Raw genomic sequence first — 25,023 nt, forward strand, 5'->3', positions numbered from 1 at the left:
TCAAAAATAATTACTAGTATATACATGTAGCTACATAATCACTAATCCAAGATTTTGATTTATAAAATGTACAGTTGAAAAAGTAGATTCACATTCCAAAGTTGTTTTAAATCTACTTGAAAGTTTTCTGATAACCGAGTTAAATATGTTCTTGGTTTTATACTGAAATAAAAATCAAGTAATAAAACTTGGTTCCATGGTCTCAGCAGCTGCATCTCTTTTCCACACACTAGGATGCAGCTAGTGACTGTTATACTGGGCACTGAAGCTTTGCCAAAATTGTTCGTGCATTTATTGCTCTTCCTCACTAAAAGGCTCTGAGTTGCTCCGATCTTCCTCACTGCCTAGTGTAAATAAGGCTTGAGTCATAAATGGTGAAAGTTTGTTGAGTCAATAAAAATAAACATGCAAATCATTTGAATCTTCTGCAAGATGAAATTGAGAGAATTCTTTTGTACAGACTATAAACAGCATTTTTATGAATATATACACACACAACTCCTCATACATATAGAAGCACAACTGCAGCATGAACCAGGATATAGAAACAGGATATAGAAACAACCTAAATGTTCACAAGAACATTTAAGATATAGAAACAACTTAAATGTTCAGACTGATGAATAGAGTGGTATATGTATATAATGCAATACTACGCAGCCTTTAAAAGGAACAAATCCTGCCTTACAGGACCATGTGAATGAACCCAGAGAACACTGTAGTAAGTGAAATAAGCGAGTCACTAAAGGGCAGGCATTGCATCTCCACTTCCATGGGGTGTCTCTAACAGTCAAACTCAGAAGCAGAAAGCAGCTACTGTCAGAAGCTGTGGAGAGGAGTGAGTGTGACTTCAACAGCATGTGGGCAAGTCCTAGAGAGCTGCCACAATATTGTGTATGGTTTGTAACATTCAACTGTGTTGTGTGCCCAAGCATTTAAGATGCTGGCTCTCATGTGAAGTGTTCATATCACAGGAGAAGAAAAAGAACAATAGCAAAGAGCCAAACAAAGCAGCAGCAAATATCCTCCGTGGTGTGTAGTGTTAACCATGGGGGAGCGGAGAAAGGGAATGTATGGCAACTCTACACTTCCTAAGACTAGGCTAAAACATAAAGTCTACTTAGAAAAGATACCAAGTCCATTTGTTACTGATTTCTTCAATAATAAACATTCCATACATACCTACCTCATCCTCTCCTCTTCATCCATCCCTACTCATTCCCTTGGCAACTGTCTGCAGTTATAACTACTACTCCATAACATACTACTCCATTTATTTTCATTTATTACTAGTGGGGGGAAGGGTGTGTATGGGTGTGCATTCTCTGGTACCCACATGGAAGTCAGGGGACAGCATTATGGAGTCATTTCTGTCCTTCTGCTTTACATGGCTCCAGGGACAGAGCTAAGGTCATCAGCTTGCCCAGCAAGCACCTGTGTGGGGCCCTCTCACCAGCTGCCATGATGTCATTTCACATTCTCAAGTTGCTCTGCTTTTCCAAGCCTAAACTTCTGGAGACATAGATCACTCACTGTCCTTTGCAGCCATCATACATGGATTAATGGTACAGTTTTTAATCCCAGAACTCCATGCATAGCATTAAAATCAGTTCTTCAGTGCCTTCCTTTTCAATGATGCTTAATCTCTCAACAACCACACGGATAAATACCAACATCTCCGGTACTATCTGGACACATGGGACCAAAGACCTACATATATAAGTGATTCTATTCATTATAATAATGTTTGGAATGTGTGATTGTCCTTCACCTCTAATAAGATGGGTTCATATTCCCAGGCTTCAGTACTACACACACATACCCTGGTACAGTGCCCTCATCAAACGCAGATTCAGCAGCCTCTCCCTCTCCATTTCCCTCTCCCATCTTCCCAACCAATCACAGGACACAGCAATGGGACGGAAGAGAATTCAGAAGTGGAAGTGATATCTTCAGTCTTGGTTACTTTGTGTCCTGCTGACAAACAACAGTGATAAATGAATGCAGATGTGTACATTTCCACAAAGGAAATCAGTTGGTGTACGCTTTATTCTAATGTTGGTTGAGTATGAACAAAATAAAACTAAATACAAAGACATCTATTGACTCAGTCATGGGGCTCACAAAAGTCTGTATTGGTATCCATTCTCTTCTGCTTGGCCCGCTCTTGGATGGTTGCTAACTCTCCAGCAGTGAACTTGGGAGTGAGAGTCACGTTGTCATAATCAAATTCTTCATCAAGAAAGAAGGGTTGCACTTCATCTCCAAATATCTATAAAGGTACCGAAGGAAGAAAGAAACACAGTCACTGAAGTGAAGATGAAGTTGAAAACATAAACAGCTTATTAATATTGAATGAAACTTTTTTTAGACGTTCGGCACTCTCAGCTGATTAAGCTGTTTTTAAGTAATGAAATAAATTCAATTATTCAATTTGACCTAATTTAAGCCTCTTAATATGCCCCATTTGATCACACTGTATCTGAATAAGTATCATTAACTAATTCTGCCCCCAAGGCAAGAATCAGATCTGCTTTGCACAAATTCATTTCATTCCTTGCCACACTGCAGTGTCAGAGACAGAGGCATATGGGAAAGCTAGACACTCCATTAAACAACAAGAAATACACCTTAAGGTCTTGACCAACCTTTTCACCATTTGCTAAAAAATATCTGTTAATGAAGCAATCGTTCCAAATGAAATTAAAAACACCTTGCATTTACCATACTCAAAAAAATAGTCATACCCCTGTCTAATAACAGGAGAAATTAAAACACACATGATCAAATTTAAAAGTCCAGCATCCCTTTTCTTCCTTTTTACATATTACACTTTGACCTGCAAAGAAAGGTAGTATTTTGTACATGTTTATACAAATGAATGAGTTTTAAAGACTGTCTAAAGGATGAGCCAGTCAAAGCACATTTCCCAAGGCTGACGGTGAAACTCAGCTGATAGAGTGCTTGCCTGACGTGTGCAAGATCCTGTGTTTGGTCCCCAATATGGGAAAGGGTTTCTTTCTTTGTTCATTTGTTTGTTTTTTAATATACAGTACATGTTCCAGTAAAGAGAAAAGAATGCCTTAAATCTCAATAATTCACCCCTTGAAAAATGCCACCCAAAGCCAATGATATGAGATACAACGAAATCACGCAGCGCCTCATCAACTCTGTATGTATGGTGGTGCGGAAATAATTGAAAACTGGCTTAGGCAAAAATGAAAAATGCCCTGAAGCTAGCTAGTGCCAGCTTTAAAGGCTCTTGCATGGAAGAAGTTCTCCCTGAGGAGCTTCTGCAGCATGTGTGAAAAAGGAACGTGCTGCTCCGAGGCTCTGCGCTGCTCCGAGGCTCTGCGCTGCTCCGAGGCTCTGCGCTGCTCCTACAGTGAAAAGACGATCAAGAAAGCTCTGCTTTCCCGCCTAGCTGTTCAGAGTCCTATTAGGGAGTAGGGTGTGCAGTGCTAATAGCAGACTCCAGCCACTCATTGCCCTGTGACAACAGAACCAGCTACTATGATCCAACAATTTCCAGAGGCCTGAGCCTCTCCTCTGTGTTTTCCTGGGGAGGAAAGTCAAGAGGTGCCACTGAATGATTTCCCGTCCTGGGCCTGCCCTAGTATCAGGAACCACGTGGGTATCAACAGTAGCCTGCCATCAGCCCTGCCGGTACCTACTGAAAGGATACAGCTCACAATACCCCAAGACCATTTCTCAGCACCAAGGAGATTATTTGCCCCAGAGGGACAGAGGGCAGGGAATAAGAGACAATGAGGGGGGATAGAGGATGAGGGAGAAGGGGAAGGGAACAGGGAGGGGGAAGGGATATTTGTCCTGAAGGAGGACAAAGGACTGCCTCTGGATAAAGAGGACACAGAGACGGCACATAGGCAAATGGTGGTTTATAATAGTAAAAGGGGAAACTCATGTTAGGATGACGTGTTTAATTTTAATTGACTATGTTAATTAGGGCAGCCAAATGGGGGCTTTTGTTTGCAGAACTTAAATACTTTGATAGCTAGACCTTGGTTATCAGCCTCAGGAGGAAGAAGTGGACAAATAAGGGAACAGACCTTGGTGGCTAGTTTTAAGACTATAATCTAATGGTTTTTAGCAAGGCAGAGAGAAAGGGGGAGAAGAGCAAGTCCTGCTAGAGCCATGCTTTCCATACTCAGGATGGCTACAGTCCCTTCATCTACTACTGCCTCCCAGTCATGAAGCTTTGAAAAGCTTCAGAACTTGCCTAAGGCTAGAAAAGAAGAGAAGCCACATTTGAACCCAGGACAATATGCTTCAAATAAAGCCACATTTGTTCAAAAACACAAGCAAAACAAGTTCAAAAACACTAGTTCTTTGGGAAAAAAACCCTTTTCTGAATAAGCTGCACAGTTCCCACAGCTACCACTGAAAATGACTCAAGGCCATGTGCAAGGTCATGACTGTTTTCAAAAGAGCAGCTGCAGACACGAAGCAAATTAGCCTGCAGAGGAAAGTGACTGATGTGCCATGATCACTCTCTGTAATTAAATTTCTCCTCACCACAAAGTAATAGGGAGCATTTTTTTTTTTATTAATTTATTTTGCAATACAATTCAGTTCTACATATCAGCCACGGATTCCCTTGTTCTCCCCCCTCCCGTCCCCCTCACCTTCCCCGCAACCCCCCCCCCCATTCCCATCTCCTCCAGGGCAAAGCCTTCCCCACAGACTGAGGTCAACCTGGTAGACTCAGTCCAGGTAGGTCTAGTCCCCTCCTCCCAGGCCGAGCCAAACAATCCTGCATAGGCCCCAGGTTTCAAACAGCCAACTCATGCAATGAGCACAAGATCTGGTCCCACTGCCTGGGTGCCTCCCAAACAGATCAAGCCAATCAACTGTCTCATCCATTCAGAGGGCCTGATCCAGTGGGGACCCCTCAGCCATTGGTTCATAGTTCATGTGTTTCCATTCATTTGGCTATTTGTCCCTGTGCTTTATCCAACCTTGGTCTCAACAATTCTCGCTCATATAAACCCTCCTCATTCTCGCTAATTGGACTCCCAGAGATCCACCCGGGGCCTAGTCATGGATCTCTGCATCCAGATCCCTCAGTAGTTGGATGAGGTTTCTAGCACAACAATTAGGGTGTTTGGCCATCCCATCACCAGAGTAGGTCAGTTCAGGCTGTCTCTCGACCATTGCCAGCAGTCTGTTGTGTGGGTATCTTTGTGGATTTCTGTGGGCCTCTCTAGCACTTTGCTTCTTCCTATTCTCATGTGGTCTTTATTTACCATGGTCTCCTATTCCTTGTTCTCCCTCTCTGTTGTTGATCCAGCTGGGATCTCCCGCTCCCCCAAGCTCTCTTTCCCTCAACCCTCGCCTTTCATTACCCCCACTCATGTCCAGGCTGTTCATGTAGATCTCATTCCATTTCTCTGTCATTGGGTGATCCCTGTGTCTTTCTTGGGGTCCTGTTTTCCAGGTAGCCTCCCTGGTGATGTGAGTAGCAGACAAGTCATCCTTGTTTCATGTCTAGTATCCTGCTATGAGTGAGTACATACCATGTTTGTCTTTCTGAGTCTGGGTTACCTCACTCAGGATGATTTTTTCTAGATCCATCCATTTGTCTGCAAACCTCATGATGCCATTGTTTTTCTCTGCTGAGTAGTATTCCATTGTGTATATGTACCACATTTTATTTATCCATTCTTCAGTTGAAGGGCATCTGGGTTGTTTCCATGTTCTGGCTATTACAAACAATGCTGATATGAACATAACTGAACAAGTGCTCTTATGGTGTGGTTGAGCATTTCTTGGGTATATGCCCAAGAGTGGTATAGCTGGATCTTGGGGGAGATTGATTCCCAATTTTCTAAGAAAGCGCCATATTGATTTCCAAAGTGGTTGTACAAGCTTGCATTCCCACCAGCAGTGGAGGAGAGTTCCCAATAGGGAGCATTATTGATAAGACTAGTTCTAATGAAGAAACACACACACACACAATGACACTTGATGTTCATGTTCAGAATGCAAGTGTCCAAGCCACCTCCAACTCTAGGTAGAAGTACTGAAACCTGCCATAGTCCGTCCTGCCTAACTCTGTAGACACCTGATTTTTATTGATCCTAGCCAAGATGTGGAGGAAACTCTCTCTATGAATGTTTTGGTCGTCAAGGATTTTTGAAGCTCTTCATGCCTTCGTCTAAAAGCAAGAGCCCACACATCTACTGAGCTGCAGGTATCTCACTTATGTCCCACCCTAGGATTCAGAATCCCACCCTGATCCTCTGAACCCATCCATTCTCACCACAGGCAAACACGTGGTCTGCATCCACCTCCCAGGGAGGCTAGGCTATTACTTGAAATTAAACAAGTCTCTCGGCTATGAAAATCCCTTTGATACCATACCATGCCCTTCCTACTCCCTGGTACATAACGCGTTTCCATCTCCCCCACCCTATATTTATTCATTCAATAAGCATTGGTTAAGCATTAGGTACTAGGAACAGAATGCCAGTACAGCAAAACCTGGGTCTACAGGATTTCCTGACCCAGGAGAAGACAGTAAACAAGTGGTACCACCAACATGTGGCATGCTGTTCACTAGAATAACTGCAAAAGATAGAGCATGAAGCTCAGAAGTTTCATTTTCCCCCAATCAAGGATTGTCACTTTGCAGAACATACCACCAGCCCCCACATCACCTCTCCTCATTATCCACCATCTTGTCTTAGTGGTCCAGGTAAAGTAAGGCTCATAGTTTGAACTTCTCAGGACTTCTAATCAGCACTAACTCCTATGGCCAAGTTAGTTCTTCAGAGATGGCCCCAACTAATGCCTTCTTATACCTCCATTTCCCTGAGTTTCCAATCCACATTGTGGCTGGAATATGTAGCATTATGATACTACAGGTAAAGAAATTCTCTTAAATGGAAAAAAAAGTGGTTTTGCTTAAGGTTTTTTTCCCCATATAGTTGAATTCTCATTGTGTTGCATAATTTTCTACAGAAATTTTGAATTAACACATTAGCAAAGAATAGAGTTTTTTCAACTCTGAGATACCATCTTACACCTGGCAGAATGGCTAAGATCAAAAACACTGAAGACAGCTTATGTTGGAGAGGATGTGGAGCAAGGGGAACACTCCTCCACTGTTGGTGGGAATGCAAACTTGTACAGCCACTCTGGAATCAGTATGGCGGTTTCTCAGAAAATTGGGAATAAGTCTTCCTCAAGACACAGCTATACCAGTCTTGGGCATATACCCAAGGAGTGCTCAATCTTACCACAAGGACACATGCTCAACTATGTTCATATCAGCATTATCTGTAATAGCAAGAACCTGGAAACAACCTAGATGCCCCTCAACTGAAGAATGGATAAAAAAATGTGGCACCTATACACAATGGACTACTACTCAGCAGAAAAAGCTATGATATCATGAAATTTGCAGGCAAATGGATGGAACTAGAAAATATCATCTTGAGTGAGGTAACCCAGACTCAAAAGGACAAACATAGTATGTACTCACTCATAAGTGGATACTAGATGTGAGGGAAGGGATGGCCAGACTGCAACCCACAGCTCCAGAGAGGCTAGATAACAGGGAAAGACCCTAGGAGGGACACATGGATGATCCTGCAAAGGAGAAGTGGATGAAATCTACATGAGCGGACTGGGTATGGGGGGGAGGGGCAGAGGGCGAGGAGTGCGGGATGAGAACATAGGGAAATGGGAGGGTCAACCTGGAACAGGGACAGAGTGGGAAGGCAGAGAGGGAGATACCATGATAGATGAGGACATTATGGGAATGGGAAGAGGCAGGGAGCTGGGGAGGCTCTCAGGAATCCATAAGGATGACCCCACCTTGAACTGCTGGCAGTGGTCCAGAGGGTGCCTGGACCGGTCTACTCTGGTGACCAGCCTAGCAAATAACCTAGCTGTCATCATAGAGCCTTTGTCCAGTGACTGATAGAGGCAGATGCAGAGATCCATGGCCAGGCACCAGGCTGAACTCCAGGAATCTAATTGATGAGAGAGAGAGGAGGGATTCTGCAGGTGGTGGACGTTGAGATCATGATGGGAGGACATGCAGAGATGATTGGCCACACTAGTGGAAGCCCATAAACTGTGGACTGGTGGCTGTGGAGCCCCCCTGGGACTGAACTAGGCCCTCTGGATATGGAAGACAGTTGTTTGGCTCGAACTGTTTGGGGGGCACCCAGGCAGGGGTATCGGGATCTGTCCCTGGTGCATGGGCAGGCTTCTGGGAATCGGGAATCTGGTGCCTGTTGTGTGACACTTTGCACAGCCTTGGTGCAGTAGGAAGGAGCTTGGACCTGCCTAGGCTCGGTGTGCCGGGCTCTGCTGACTCCCCATGGGAGACCTCGATTTGGGGGATGTGGGGATGCAGAGTGGCTTGGGAAAGAAGGCTGGGGGGTGGGAAGAGGGGGGATCTAGGGGTGGTATGTGGAATGAGTAGAAAATTTCTTAATAAAGAAAAATAAAAAAATAGTTTTCTGAAAGCTAATAAACTTGCCAATATAAGGATTAGCCACTTATAATGAACTTTTAAAAATAAAAATATAGTTTGTCACTTAGAACTAAGAGTTATTAATAGCAGTATTGCTAGATAATTTTCTTCTCTTTCTTTTTCTTTTTTCTTTTTTCTTTTTTTTTTTTTTTTTTTTTTGGTTTTTCGAGACAGGGTTTCTCTGTGTAGTTTTGGTGCCTGTCCTGGATCTCACTCTGTAGACCAGGCTGACCTCAAACTCACAGAGATCTGCCTGGCTCTGCCTCCCAAGTGCTGGGATTAAAGGCGTGCGCCACCACTGCCCAGTGCTAGATAATTTTCTTAGAATATGACTTAAATGCTGAAACAGAACAACAGAGGAAACTAAGAATAGTCATAATTTCATATTTGCAAAGCCAAAATGTGATCTTCTGAACAATTAAGCCATTTGGGGGATATGCTTGAATATGGCTCAGTTGAATCAAGGTGTGAGAATAGTCCTCTGCAGTCACTCAGGGCTTTTTCATTCTTCCCAAGATGTTCGCGTTCCTACATTCCTAGGCATTGTATAAGATCCTAGAACACAAAGAAAGACCTGGGTAAAGTCACTGATGGATTATATCAGCACCAACATACCATGATAGTGAACCGTGGAATGGCAGACTTGGGGGGTGATAACAGACAAGACTGGAGTGGCTTGGGAAGGAATCAGAGATGGTTAGATACCTAGGTAGAACCAGTTAACAGGCTGAGGGAAGATCAGCTTTGCAGACAGTTTCCATGAGCGCGCTATGAAGATAAGGTACAGGGTTTCATGTCTGAAAGCAGTTCAGCCTTGTCTGAGCATAAACTGTAAGGACAGTGCGAGAAATGGCAAGGCAGCAACATCATCTTATAGATGACGAAAAGGCCCTGAAGAATCTTTTGCAATCAGGGCAGACACTTGGTCTTATGTGCATTCTCTTCATTTAGTCAAACTTTTTAATGAACACCTATGATGGAGCAGGTATCAGCAGCACCAAAAAGAAATAGGATGATGAAGCTCTGGAAGAAAAGATACAAAAACCATTTGGGAAGACAGTAAGCAGCATTTGGTGACTGGTGATATAGAAATGGCAGAGGAGAAAGTAGAGGAAGGGAAACTCAGCTGTGGACACACTGCATCTGAGGATCCCTGGAAGATACAGAAGTCAAAAAGCACTTAAATACACAAACCCAAAGCTCGAGGGGGAAAAGATCTGAAGCTAGACATGCCCATTTACAGACATAAGCATAACAGGAAGAATTTAGAATGAAAATTGCTTCCAGCATTCAGGGAGGGAAGAGTCACTAGGCGTATAGATGGAGCCTTGGGGAACACTGACTTGTTAGGAGTGGGCAGACAAAGACCCCCAAAGGAGGATGGGAGGAGCAATTTCAGAAACACACAAAGAATAGAGCAGAACTGTGAGAGCCAGTACAGCAAGAGTATAGGGAGACTGCCATAGCAGAAGAGGCGCGGCTCTCCATACTCCGTAAATACAGAAAAGGAAACGGCAGACCAGGCCACTGCACTCTACCACGTATCCTCGTTCTGAACACTTTCAGGTAGGCAGCCAAGGCCAAGGCATTTCATAGTTCACTGAAAGAGGAAGGAGAAGAGAGGAAGCAGAGCACTAACGGAGTTGGGCAGAAACTAGAGGGAACTCAACTAGAGGCACTCATGAATTTGAGTGGGAAAAGGAGAGGAACAGACCATAGCCAAAGAAAGGGCCAAGGGAAGCCAAGGGTGTTTTCCTTCTATTGTTTCCTTTTTGTCAAGGATGGGAAGGAGATTGGATCACTGTGACCTTGTGGGAAAGGAACCAAGAGAGGAGGAAAGAGACAAGGACACTGTATTAGTTACATTTACCTCACAAAAACAACAAGAGGAGGAAGACTTTCATGTGGCTCAAACTTTGAGGGGTACAGCCTATCATGGTAGAGAAGGCATTGGCAGCAGATAGCTCCATGGTGGCAGGAGCATGTGACAGCCACTTCCTCACATCCATGTGGACAGGAAGCCTAGCAAGGACAGGATGTGGGCCAGTCTATAATACCTTGAGACCCATCTCCAGCGACCACATCCCTCTCACCTTCTAAAGACTCCACACCTCCCAAACCAGTGTCACTAGCTGGAGACCAAATGTTTAGACATTCATCTATGTGGTGCATGTCACAGTCACACCAGGACATTCTCTCCCTGGCCCCATAGGCTCATGATTGTTTCATAATGCAAAACGAATCCAGTCCAACTTCAAAAGTCCTATAGTCTTTAGCAATCATTCAAACGTGCAAATGCAGAGTCTCTTCTGATACTCAGAGTATCTCTAAACCATCAGCCCCTGTAAAATCAAGATATTACACACTTCCAGCAGTGTCAGAGTAAATACGTCCATACCACAGGGAAAAAAAAGAAACACAGCAAGGGAAGGTCAGCCCCAGGTCTTGGCATCATGTGGGGACATGTTACAGCATCGTGTACCCACCTACACAGAGCAGGAAGCAGACAGAGGACAGGCAGAGTGGCTGGGCTGTACAGCCTCAAGGAACTCACTTTCTCCAGCTAGAGTCCAACCTCCAAACGTTCCTCAATTCCCCCAAAACAGCACCAGAAGCTGGGGAGTGAGTATACAAAGGCATAAGGTCTGTGATACAGCCCTCAACCACGGCACTGTATCACAAAGTCATTCCCAGTTAGCAGGAAGAATGTGTTTATTTGTTTATTGAGTAAATATCTGCTCTATGTCTACGTTTGGTTCTGAGCTCATTCTGACATTTTATGTTGCAATAACATAAGCTTATAGAGGCATGCAGGAGTGACAAGGTATAGACACGTAATTCTGAGTGAAATGAGGTGTGCCACGCCATTCAGAAAGCATCACCGTGCCCCTTCAAACACAGTGAGGCTGCATGCTGCTCCACAATCCAGCGGTTGACTGCTGGGGCAGTCTGAAAGCTTTCTTCTTTCAAGGTGGGCTTATTTCAGCATCTTAAGTTCTACGTCTCCAAGGTTTCGACTACAAATTGAAATTCTGGTTTATTTTAGAGAAGAATTGTTGCTATACAACACCAAATCCCCTGCTGCTAAACAAAAAACAAGTGTGAATTAAGTTATTAACTTGTTATTTTTGCCTAAGGAACTGAGAGAAATGTGTGGATTTCAGGTATCTAATTTCAAGCCTAATTGAAAATTTTTTGTGACCACTATGGGAATAGAATTTGTGTACTATTAGGAAACTTTGAGTTTCCTTAAAATGGCTCATGTGACTGATTCTTACACAGACACTGTTAAAGGAGGATGCATTTTCATTCATAATACCACATGGGCAAATTAAGGAACCCAAAACTAATGCTCAAATCAATAACAGTAGCATTTAGCTACAGGCTCAAACACAGAGTAATGTGGTAAATAAAGTAACTTGGTGGGGAAATGTTTAGAATCCCATTGTGAAATGGAAGACAAGGGACCTGAGTTTCTCTACTGACCTCTTCCATGGTTGTCAATTCAGGGAAACACAATTTCCCTCTCACTATTATGAACCCATCTTGCTCTAGAAAGCAGTTCAAAACCTCCAAAATTTATCAAAACAGAGGAATCAAAGCAAGGATTTATTGACAAATAACAAGCTGGAGGTGTGAAAAAATGTCCCTCTCTCTAAGGGGAAAATGCACATACATAAACTAGTAATAAAATTAGGGGGGAAATCAAACAGACCCAATCCACAGCAGAAAGTTGGGTTCTGAAAAGACAATTATGAGGAAGCAGGACTCACAGAACACATTTCAGCTTTCAGACTGCAGTCACTGAATGCAGACACCACCAGTTCTAGCCCCAAAGGCTCCTTGATGGTTCCTCACAGGACACTTGCCAGGAACTGATGATTACATTCTTTTATGATTTAGGTGATTAAAAATAAGATTTGTGGCTGGGCAGTGGTGGCACATGCCTTTAATCCCAGCACTCGGGCGGCAGAGGCAGGCGGATCTCTGTGAGTTCGAGGTCAGCCTGGTCTACAGAGTGAGATCCAGGAAAGGTGCAAAGCTACACAGAGAAACCCTGTCTCGAAAAACCAAATAATAATAATAATAATAATAATAATAATAATAAGAAGAAGAAGAAGAAGAAGAAGAAGAAGAAGAAGAAGAAGAAGAAGATTTGTGCCATTAAACACAGGCAGACTTGGTTCAGTGTTGTGATTTCAGACGGTTCTAAAACGATCCTCCAACAAATAATGATTACACCTGAAAATCCCAACTGGGTGTGGTGGCACACACCTGTAATCTTAGCTCTTACTAGCAGGAAAATGAGCAAGTTCAAGGCTGACCTGTGCTACCTAGTGAAACCTGATTGCAAACAAAAAGTAATGAAGCTTACATACAAAATATCAGCCCAAAGGCAGCCAAAATTAGTCCCAGATAGCTCTTGAGTTTGACAACACAAAAGTTGTTCATATTAATTTGACTCTAGCATTTTAAAATGTTCATATTTTCTATTAGGACAGTTCTAGTCCTTTAAAAAATACCAGCCATAAGTTGGCCTTAGTGATACTCTCCTATTATCCTCGTACTTGGGAGGTGGAGGCAAGAGAACTGCCAGCCTGAGCTACAGAACAAGTTCATGGGCAGCACAAGTTACACAGGAAAGATACAGTTCAGTAAAAGAAAAAAAAGTATATGGAACTGGAGGAGAGGTTAGGGAGGTAGGGGTGTATCTAGGAGAAGTCAGGAATTGGGGGTGAATATAATAAAAAGAGATTTCATGAGAGTCTCAAATAATTAATTTTTAAAATGGGGGAAATAAAGGCTTGCCTATTGTGGGCAAGGCCCTAGGTATAATACTCGTAGTTGTAATTTGAGTTTCATCGACTATGAGATAGGTCCAAGAATAAGCTTCTTTAACCACTAACTGAAACTAATTTATAATAATTTCAATCACTGTCCCAAAATACAGAGACTCTATAACTGACTTAAAAGTAATTGCATTTCTTAGGTAGTGGGTGCCATGTCCAGTATCCTGTACGGTCACAACCAGCCAAGAATATAAACAAGCCTTAAAATGAAATGGATTCCTGCTTGGAGAAGCCCTGTAATTTTAGCTTCTTACAGCTTAGAGAGTATAATCTATAATTCAAAAATAAGTCAGCTGTTCTGACTTATTTGTCTAGCAACCAATTTGGGAGTTCAATACAAGCCCGCAAGCATCCTGGGTGTACTTTTCAGAATAGTAGACAAAAGTACTATAAGGGAAAGCACCATTTAAGATTGAAATGTGTATGTCATCTCTGATTGAACAGCTGATTCCGTAACAGAATATACAGTACAAGAGCACCTGAATGATTAAGGAAATCAAAGAGGGGCCCTAGGGATTCTAGCAGAAAACGCTAATAGAGAGCCCCAGCAACTCCTGTGTCTCCCCCTCCATGTTAGACAGGGTAAGAAGTTACTTCCCAGCACCGCTGCAGTGTGGTTGTTGGCAGAGAGCTATAAAGTGAGAGCACAATGGCTCTCAAGGAATACTTCAGGGAGAATAAACTATAGCAGAGATCCTGTTCTCCCCACTTTTGAAAACTATGCTGAGGTGACATTCTCCAGCCTTCCATATGCCTAGATATGAACAATTACTCAGCAGTTGTCAATGGATTCAAGTCAGAGCCTCTGCTCTCTGATTACTCTAAGGAACTGACCCATTCACTGTAGGAACTCTCTACAAATCTTTAAATGCAAGAAATGAACTTCTACCTCCTTTCAGGAATGGATTTCAGACTGGGATTCTGTTTACATCCTGTCCTTACCTTACCCAGTACAAAGGTTTACAGGCCCTCAGAATGACCAGGTTAGACCAAAAGAGAAGAAAACATCCTTTCATCTACTGAGCAGACCCTACCCAGAACTACAGAGGTCAAACGTGTTTCTATACACAAACATCACTGCTCTGTGTACATCAGAGACAGATGGAAGCGAGCAAGGTCAACTAAACAATTTGAACTCCAAATTATCCCAAACCAAGGAAAAATACAAAGCATGCAGATACAGGGGTTCCCTGGAAGGACAAAACCCATGTACTGTCATGATGGACTTCCCAGGGAGTACCTCTTCCGTGTGCTTCAGAGTTCTTCCCATGGCGGGCTTCTGCTTCACCTCAGAAGTGAGAGGCAGGTCCACAGAAGGAACATAAGCAGGAACACTGGCGTTTATACCCTGTTCCACTTCACCTGGGAGGAGCAGCCAATCTGTTGGATATAAAATAATTCAGCTGATCCTCTAGTGAAGCTCATCATCTCCCCAAGTCTAAAAGCCTGTGACAATCAAGACTGGCAGCTATGCTCAGGGAAAGCCGGCCCCTTGCACAGTTCTTGTACTCACCTGTGAACTTGACTCAAAGGATTCCCCTTTCTATAAAATAGAAGCTACCTGTGTACTGATTTTCTATCATGTTGCAAGGTTACAGTCCATCTGGAAGGCTGGAGGAAGGCTTAGGGGATGACATGATGGTCCTCCCATGCCTAACTCCCTTTCTACTACCATAGGAAAATAAGGCAGGAATGTTCTCCTTTCGCCTCATTTTCCCATATTTTCCTAAGGGGGTGAAGAGAAAGAAAATGGAGTGCAGATTTCATTCTGTAACAATGCAGCAATATTTCAAATATATATATATATATTACAAAATGAGGAAGCCAGAAGGAAAATACTTTAGCTTTCAGCAGAAAAATGAAATACTCTGTCATATGAAGAATGTGCGGGCTCATTTTCAACACTTGCAAACAACATGTTTCCTGCTTGTTTAGCACAATCACAAGAATTCAATAACTAGTCTTAGTTTCCCCGTGGATTTATTTTAAGTGGTTATGTTGGCTTGTTTTCACATGTGTGACACTTCATGAATGTATCACAGATGCCACCGAACCTCTGCAAGCTTCTTTAGGTGAGCAAACAGACACACAGACGCATAAGGCCCTCCCTCCTCGGTCTAAACTTCCAGAATACCAGAGGAACTAGTGAGAGCTAGCCAGTAACTTGGAACTTGTACAAGATGCTACTGCCTGCTACTCAAAGATGATCCTAATTAAGCCACTCATTAAGTTCTCAGTGGAAGTGATTAATTAGCAACAGGCATATCTGGGCTCATGGCAATGGCAGCACACACAGGAAGATAACTGTGCAGGTCTGAGATTCCAAAACTAAGAGTATTCTGAAATGCATCCTTCACCCCCATAGACATCACACGCACAGGAACAAATCACTGTTGGTTTTAATTGTTAAGAAGCAGACACAGTCAGGTCATCTGGAAACTGAGAACTGGTGGGGAGATAGTAAGAAGGTAGTTCTATCGAGTTCGATGACTGGAATTTTAGAACATCATCTCATAACTGGCGTAAATAAAAGCAGTAATAACAACTGACACTGATCTGCCCAGTATTTTATAAGGACCAGCACATCTCATCCTCCTAGCAACTCTTAGGGTTCTGGGTTGTAAGCAATGAGCTCTCCACACTGAGAATGACCTCCCTCAGGATCCCACAGCTAGAAAACAGAGTTGGGCAGTCTGCCCTCAGAGCCAGGGCCTCAGCCAATGTCACATTATACATTTTTTAAGCAAGCATTTCTACTACATGTTTAATTTTGCTGCATTATAGGGAACATCTAAGCACGGGCCAAGAAGTGTCACCTGTAGCTCCTGAGCATAGCAGCGCTAAGTACATTTTGCAAACATTTGGTGCCTAGACAGTAACACATTTAAACTCATTAACACTGGGAGAGAAACTGGCCTCCTGATGTACCCATTTATGAGTTCAAAGCCAAACTCCTGCACTGGGCTCCCTTGTGTAAGAGCCTAGGCTATGTCCAAGGCTGCTGAGGGCCTGCCAACAAGCACTGAAGAAAAAGCATAGGCCTCTCAATGTGAGGACCAACATCTACCAGGTCAGTTGGCTGCTGGTGTAAACACTAGTTCCAATGTGAAATCAGAACCAATTCTGCTCTCCAGGCTTATGCTTAAGACCATGGTTCTGTCTGACAAAAGGTATGGCAAACAGGACAAGTGTCCAGGTCTTTTACTGAAATTTTACAGCCCTAATCTGTTCTCATCGAAGGCAAGACTTCCAACTACAACAAAAATGATTTCTTCTATAACAATTCTACTGCCATGGGAACAATTATTTCAAGGCAAGCAGACTCCACATCCTCAGCATCTTAAATAAATTGCTGTCACCTTTTCTCTGGGGTAAAGATAAAATTCAAGAAGGCATACTGTCAGGGGCTAACAGTGCCTTGCACATGGTGAATGGTGAATTCTCAACCAGCATTTAGAAGCAGAGAATTAATTTCCTGCATTACAAATTTAAACTGACCAGCAACTATCAAGAGCCTGTACAGCAGTTAGACACTGTATGTGATGTAAAGCAGGCACAGTCCATCCCCTCAAAAACTGAAGGTTGTTATAGGGATACATTCTCCACATATAAAATCAAAATGAGAAAAAACTAAAACCAAAATTGAATTGTTCTGACTCTAAGCATTACAGAGCTATAAAGGTAAAACAATCCTGACAGAAAGAGCCTGGGTGGGTATCTATTAGGAAAGAGAATTACTCCTATCTTTCAGCCATCTCACAGTTATTTCTACATATACTCATATTTCCCAGACACTGGGTGGGGGCAGAATATTCACTGATGATGAGGAATGGATTATCTGAATTTACAGTCTAAATCTAGAGTGTTTCAAGATAAGAATCAGATCTTATTTATTGTCTCTAAAGCAACCCAAAGGCTTCCTACTTTTTGAATGCTTGGTAGCTGGTATGCACTGTAGAGTCAGGGCAGCTTCCCAACGTAAATTTTGTGGCTGACTGACTAAGCGTTGAGGCTGTTTAATTGTCCTTTTTCAAGAACATGTTAGGGATTTCTAATACTTAGAAACAATGCATGCCATTTATCTATCAGGATTTAGTCACTGATGGACAACTCAAAGGCTACAACCACGAAAGCTAATAACAACACTTAAAAGTGAATGATGTAGGCCTGGGACTGCAGAGATGGCTGAGCAGCTAAAAGCACTGGCTGCTTTTCCAGAGAAGCTGGGTTTGATTCCTAGCACCCACATGGCCACTTGCAACCATTTCTGGCTCCAGTCCTGGGGGATCTGATGTCCCCTTCTGGCCGCCATGGCATAGCATGCATGTGACATCCAAACATACATACACGTAAAATACCATACACATAAAAATAAGTATTTTTAGAGCCTTAGTAAAAGCAATGGTTGTCAATTCTATATTAAGGACATTTTTTCAATTAAAATTGAAATTTGTTTTAACAATGTATGGCAGTGAAGATTATTGCTATAGTATAGTTTGGTGTCACACCCTTGGTTCACACTAAGGTACCTTTCCAATCATTGCTTTTATAACTTCAGTGAAATTATCAATAAAAATGACGTGGGGTCATGAGGGTTTCCCAAGAATTCTCAGACTATATCCTTAAGGATCTACTGTTCTAGCTGGTATCAATCCAACTCTCTCTCTGAGAAAAAACTAGAAAGGCCAGATAAATTCAAAAAATCAACTATTTGAAAGCATTGGAAGGCTACTAGGGCAGCTTGTATCTTAAGAAGTTAAGATCTCCCCAAAAAAGAAAAGAGTTGAAAAATAAGTCTAAGGTTCAAAGTGGCTTTTTCAACTCAAGGCATTTTTACTGGTCTGCAAGCAGAGGTTATGAAGCCAAGAAGCTAAAAGGCTTTAAAAACATAACATCAGAACTAGAGAGATGGGAGAGTGGTTAAGAGCACTGGTTGCTTTTCCAGGGGGCTGGAATTCATTTCCCAGCACCCACATGGAGACTCACAGTCAGCTGTAACTCCAGTTCCAGAGGATCCAATGCTCTCTGCCAGTCTTATGGGCAATGCACACATGTGGTACACAATATACCCACAGGCTAAATACCCATATACATAAAATTTTTAAAAATACATCTTTTAAAATTTTTAAAGTAAAAAGCATAGCAGGGCTACGAAGGTAAAGCTAAAAGGTCCTCAGTGCTCTGATGTGTCCTTACAGTGAAGAATGCTAAATAGGGAAGCTCAGAGCTCATACAAAGTATGTATGAGACAGTTGCATGCACAGAGAAAACAAGCCATGCAATTTCCAAGCATGAACCCCACAGCAGAAACAGAAGGGTGGATCCACATACACCTAGTTTCTTTCCCCAATTTATCTGATTAGGAAAACTCTTCCTTTCCTTGGATGGATTATGAAAAAAAAAATAGAATTATCTTCCTTTTTCTATTCCCTTTTCAGGAAGAAAATAAAAAATTTCTTTATGCAATAATAAGTATGGGAGAGTGGGCTTTTCTTCTGGTTAACATGACTTCCCAAATAAACCTTCATAGATGGATAAGTTAGCAAATAAAAAAACTAGAGTAGTAGGAATAGAGGACCACTGTAAGGCAAAAAAAAAAAATTGTCTCCTTTCTATGTTTTTAGTAAGCAGTGAAGCCATCAAAGAATGATACTTTAGCCAGGCAGTGGTGGTGCACGCCTTTAATCCCAGCACTCGGGAGTCAGAGCCAGGCGGATCCCTGTGAGTTCGGGGCCAGCCTGGGCTACAGAGTGACTTCCAGGAAAGGTGCAAAGCTACACAGAGAAACCCTGTCTTGAAAAAAAACCAAAAAAAAAAAAAAAAGAAAGAAAAAAAAAGAAGAATGATACTTTAAGTTGGTTGGAACGTGCCATCTTCTCTAAGCCTGGGACTCCCCTATATACATTTCCTTATGCCACAGCATCTTAAACTGTGAGTTGCAATCCTATTTGGAGTCATGTAACCAAATGTAGTAGTCGTGAGAAGTTTGACAAGAGGAAGGTTACTTAAGACACAATGACCAGAAATTAAGCCAAATCCCAAGGTATTCCTGGAACTCACCTATGGTCGTAGCATGCAACTTCACTACAGCACTGGTCTGAACTCCCAGTGTGTACACTAAATACCATGAATGCTGTTAACCCCACAGTCCCCATGAACATTTCCCAAAACACCTATCTCAAACTACAGTCCACTAGATATTATGAACTGCACTGTTTTCCCTACACACACAAAGTTTTCGGTTCTTATGGAACCATAACGGTTTAACTACAGAAAACAAAGACTTAATAATTTCCTAGCATTATTCCTCAACATGTAAGCATCAAATTAGTTTATCTTTGCATTGAGTGCATTAAGCTAGAATGGCTGACTTTAAAAACTGCTGTTTGAGTTGCAGGCTTGCATTTCATTTTTTAAAATCCAATAAAAATTTGGCTTGGGATTGGAAGAGAATTTCCAACAAATTCTGAAATAGCCCTAAATATAATTCTGCCACTTTGTACTGCATAGCTATGGCAAGGGGAATTTGCAGCACTGGCAACTATAAAATCAAAACATCTATCTACTCTAAAAACTGATGAAGATGTTCTGTATACTGCAGCATCAAATACTCACCCAAGATCTAAGTTTTTAATCCATCCAAGCATATCCATCTCGTTATCATAAAAATTTGTTTTTATCTTTAATACATAGTAAAGTTATATGTATACCAAAAATGTTTTAAGATAAACTTCTTTATGACTTTCATAACTTTTTTATGTGCATATACCTAGGGCTACACAAAATTTCCTGGTGTGAAAAGAAATCATGGGAGGAAAAGGTTTTTTAAGAGCCCCACTTTCCACCATTCCTATGCTCTCTTGTCTCCCCTCCTCCTCACCTCAGGCTCCTCATTTAGTTCATGGTTTTTCACCCTGTAGGTCATATGCTCTTAGAGAGCTTTCTCTGATTCCACAGACAGATTTCAGTTGACCTGCCCTGTGTTCTCATGAGATCTAGAACAATTTACAATGATATATATGTGATTCTATGGTTAATACCTAATTCCTCCAATAAACTGTTAATCACATCACATGAGAACAAAAGTCTAATTTGTTAGTCTTCAATTACATTCCAGGAACAAGCCACAGTTGTTAAATATTTGTTGAGTAAGAATCACTGGTCACACCTCTAGCAGAAGCCTCCTACTCCACCAGAAGCCAGGCCAGCATTGTGAACCCAGAGACAAGGCCAGCTCCCTGAAACCAGGCAGAAGCCTCCCACCCCACTAGAAGCCAGGCCAGCACCCTGAACCCCAGAGGACCCCTTGCCAGATCAGAGGCCACACACATAGCCAGAACTCCAGCTCCCAAATTGGGTAGCAACCTTTTACTGAACCAGAGGCCATCCAGGCCATCAGAAGTTCAGCCGCCAACTTGGTTGGAGAACTTCTTACTCAGCCACTGGCCACTCCAGCCAGAAGACCAGAGAAGAAACAGAAACCAAGAAAGAAAACACCCACCCAACAAAGACACACCCGGAAATCAGGACATAGACCTATAATCACTCCAAATTCAGATGCCTAAACATCAGTATAAGAATACAATCAACAACAGCCAGGACAATATGTCACCTCCAGAGCCCAGCCACCCAATTACAGGAAACCCTGAATATTCCAATACAGCTGAAGTGCAAGAAAACAACTTTAAAACCAACTTTATGAAGATGATAGAGGTCCTTCAAGAGGAAATGAATAAATTCCTTAAAGAAATCAAGGAAAAGACAATCAAAAATTGGAGGAAATCAATAAATCCCTTATAGAATGTCAAGAAATTCAAGAAAAAAAACTGTTCAAGATCTGAAAATGGAAATCGATGCAATAAAGGAAACACAAAATGAGAGATGGAAATGGAAAATCTAGGTAAGCAAACAGGAACTACAGACACAGTAACATCAACAGAATACAAGAGAGGGAAGAAAGAATCTCAGGCGTTGAAGACATGATAGAAGAAATTTGGTCAAAGAAAATGCTAAATCTAAAACACTCTTGACACAAAACATCCAGGAAATCTGGGACACTGTGAAAAGACCAAACCTAAGAATGATAGGAATAGAAGATTCCAAGCTCAAAGGCCCAGAAAATACTTTTTAACAAAATCATAGAAGAAAATTTTCCTAACCTAAAGAACATGCCTATAAAGGTACAAGAAGCTTATATAACACCAAATAGATTAGACTAGAAAAGAAAGTCCCCTTGCCACATAAATAATCAAAACACTAAACACACAAAACAAAGAAAGACTATTAAAAGGTACAAGAGAAAAAAGTAACATATAAAGGCAGACATATTAGAATTACACCTGACTTCTCAATAGAGACTGTAAAAACCAGAAGGGCCTGGACGGATGCCCTGCAGACTCTAAGAAACCAAATATGCTGGCCCAGACTACTACTCCCAGCAAAACTTTCAATCACCATAAATAGAGAAAACAATATATTCCATGATAAAGTCAAATTTAAATGATATCTATCCACAAATTCAGCCCTACAGAAGTACTAAAAGGAAAACTCCAACCTAAGGAGGTTGACTATACCCACAGAAACACAGGCAATAATCTTACACCAGGACAACCCAAACACACACACACACACACACACACACACACACACACACACACACACACACACATAACCAACAAGTACAACAAAATTACAAGAATTAACAATGATTAGACATTGATATCTCTCAATATCAATGGACTCAATTCCCCAATTTAAAAAAAAAAAAAAACACAGACTAACAGAATAGATTAACAGAATGGATGCTAAAACAATATCCATTCTTCTGCTGCATACAGGAAACACACCTCAAATATCAAAGATAGACATTACCTCAGAGTAAAATGTTGGAAAAAGATTTTCCAAGCAAATGGTCCCAAGAAGCAAGCTGGTATAGCTCTTCTAATATCTAACAAAATAGACTTCAAACCAAAATTAATCAAAAAAGACTAGGAAGGACACTTCGTATTCATCAAAGGAAAACTCCACCAAGATGACTTTTTAATTCTCAATATCTATGCCCAAAATGCAAGGGCACTCATGTCGCGTCCACCTCGACCAGCAAGGAAGACGCAACGCCAGGCTCTTCTCCAAGCAGTTTATTCAGGAACCTTGAACAATCTTCTGACCCCGGGGAAAGCCATCTTCTTCTTCACTCTCTCTCGCTCTCTCGCACTCTCGCTCGCTCTCGCTCTCGCTCTCGCTCTCGCTCTCTCGCTCTCGCTCTCTCGCTCTCACTCTCTCACTCTCTCACTCTCTCGCTCTCACTCTCTCGCTCTCACTCTCTCACTCTCTCGCTCTCTCACTCTCTCGCTCTCTCACTCTCTCACTCTCTCACTCTCTCACTCTCTCACTCTCTCACTCTCTCACTCTCTCACTCTCACTCTCACTCTCACTCTCACTCTCACTCTCACTCTCACTCTCACTCTCACTCTCTCACTCTCTCACTCTCTCACTCTCTCACTCTCTCACTCTCACTCTCTCACTCTCACACTCTCACTCTCACTCTCACTCTCACTCTCACTCTCACTCTCACTCTCACTCTCACTCTCACTCTCTCACTCTCTCACTCTCACACTCTCACACTCTCACACTCTCACACTCTCACACTCTCACACTCTCACTCTCTCTCTCCTCCGATCTTCTTCTTCTCAGGGAAAGCCAGCCCACGCCCTTTATAGCCACTGGGCAATCAACCCCGTGGTGTCACGTGGACAATGCTGATAGGGTCAGACATACACAAGCAAGCCAGATTAGGTCCAGGTGTGCGGAAGCAAGCCAGATCCTAGCCTTAGCCAAATAAGGAGCACCTGCCATCGGGAAGGCAGAAGCCGGACACCGGCGCCATCTTTGAGGCACGGCCGTGCATGGCTCTCTACAGTTCTCCCTTTATAGTTTTAAGCAGCAGGCAAGAGCAGAGGTCTAATCTCTGCCAAAATACTTGAACATTGTACTGGTGTTAGTCCAGGTGTCATCCACCCAGAGAACACTTGACCCGTCCGATACCCTTTTTTGCAGAGGTGGGAATTAGGGCATCAACCCACATGCAATTAGACTTGCTCTTCTTGGGTTTTGCAATACAGCTAGACCCAAGTGCAGTGCACTAGCCTCGTATCCTGCGCGATAAAGCTTTTAATGCGGCCAGCCAGGCCTGGGGAGACTGTCCAGCCACTATGGCTGTAAAGGCTTGGATAATCATGGCTGCATTGCGCTGCTGAGAAACCCTTAAACGAACAATGCACCACAGGCACATCAGGGAGACAAGTACCAGTAGACCTGCCAGGGCACCTAATCCCGCCCACTCCTTTACACTAGGTGATGTTATGGGTAAAGGGTATGGCCAGGCTTTTATAAGAGCTCAGAGTAGTTGATCCACAGCTGCTCCCGCTGGTATGCTTGTCAGAATCAGGGCTATCAGGATCAGGCACATCAGCTTCCGGGGTGTCATCATGTCTCTCCGTCTGAGGGGCCCGTCGCACCAATCGTTCAGGTACCCAGATAGGGTCTAGCCGGTCCTGTGGGAAAACACAAACAGAACCTCCCGCCCATGTCAGCACAGGATCGGGGCCATGCCAGCCACCCATGAGGATATCTTTCCACTTCACCATGCCCTTCATAGGGCTGTATAGATTATGATGCCTATCTGCTGATGAACTTCCCGAGGCATCCAAATTAAGGGAATGGAAAAGAAACAATCCTTTATATCCACGGCAATAATATGCCAGAAGGCTGGCAGAGCCGATAGAAGCGGCAGCCCTCGCTGCACTGGACCCATGACCTGCATCTGATTATTAATAGCCCTAAGGGCATGTAACAATCGCCACTTTCCAGATTTTTTTTTCTAATAACAAATATAGGTGTATTCCAAGGGGACACAGAGGGTCGTATATGTCCAGCCTCAAGCTGTTCTTTTACTAGCTCTTCTGCCGCTGATAACTTTTCAGAGGAAAGTGGCCACTGAGGTACCCTTACTGGGTCCCCTGTTTTCCAGGAAATGGGAATTCCTTCCTCAGTGGCCCCTATGAAAAACCCAATCCCTGCCTAGGTGGTCTACTCTGTGCCTGAACTGGATCTTTTCTGCCTTGGAGAAACTTCCCCAAACCAAACCTAGGATAACATCCCATCTTTATCATACTCCACTAATTGTACTCCCATCTGCGGAGTCAGTAATTTTAAACCGCACCATTTTCGCTGTTAGCTCAGGTTTTTCTGTGTTGCATTGATTTTCCACAGATCTCAGCTGCAGATGCCTTGTTGTGCTGGTTCTGGCGTCCACCATTCTTAGCTTAGCAGCTTCTGCTTTTGAAAACCGCTCAGACCGCCTGCTTTGCAGTCTGCTAGGACACTAACCTTCTGTGTCTCAGGTTCTTTCACCACATACATTAAGCTTAGATTCACAATCAACATTTACACCTTTTCACAAACTCGCATATAATATGTGCTTAGGCCTAAACTCACACTCAGCATTTACACATTTTTACAAACTCACATACAACATATTAACATCTACTTATTTATACTCTTTAATGAAACTATAGAAGTTACCTTCTCCTTGAGGGCAGCTACGTTTGAAATGGCCCATTTTTCCACACTGAAAACATGCCCCAGTGTTCCCTCCTTTCTTGT

The 25,023-nt window shown here is 42.6% G+C and overlaps 1 protein-coding gene across 3 annotated transcripts in view; it reads right to left on the bottom strand.

Moving 5' to 3' along the window:
* Positions 1 to 25,023, bottom strand: part of Iftap (intraflagellar transport associated protein) — a 125,649-nt gene that overhangs the window by 30,048 nt on the left and 70,578 nt on the right. Inside the window, exons 6-8 of one of the 3 annotated variants that reach the window (XM_052724424.1) lie at positions 14,600 to 14,739; positions 2,125 to 2,272; positions 1,823 to 1,977 (exon numbers count right to left, since the gene is read on the bottom strand). In XM_052724424.1, coding sequence (XP_052580384.1) covers positions 1,853 to 1,977; positions 2,125 to 2,272; positions 14,600 to 14,739 — 413 coding nt within the window. In that variant the 3' untranslated portion in view covers positions 1,823 to 1,852. Of the gene's footprint in view, positions 1 to 433; positions 1,978 to 2,124; positions 2,273 to 14,599; positions 14,740 to 25,023 lie in introns of those variants that run through there. The other 2 variants (XM_052724425.1, XM_052724426.1) reach the window with 2 other exon arrangements.

Source organism: Peromyscus californicus, unplaced genomic scaffold, assembly GCF_007827085.1.
Source record: "Peromyscus californicus insignis strain IS unplaced genomic scaffold, ASM782708v3 Scaffold_7__1_contigs__length_154581171, whole genome shotgun sequence".
Taxonomy (NCBI): domain Eukaryota; kingdom Metazoa; phylum Chordata; class Mammalia; order Rodentia; family Cricetidae; genus Peromyscus; species Peromyscus californicus.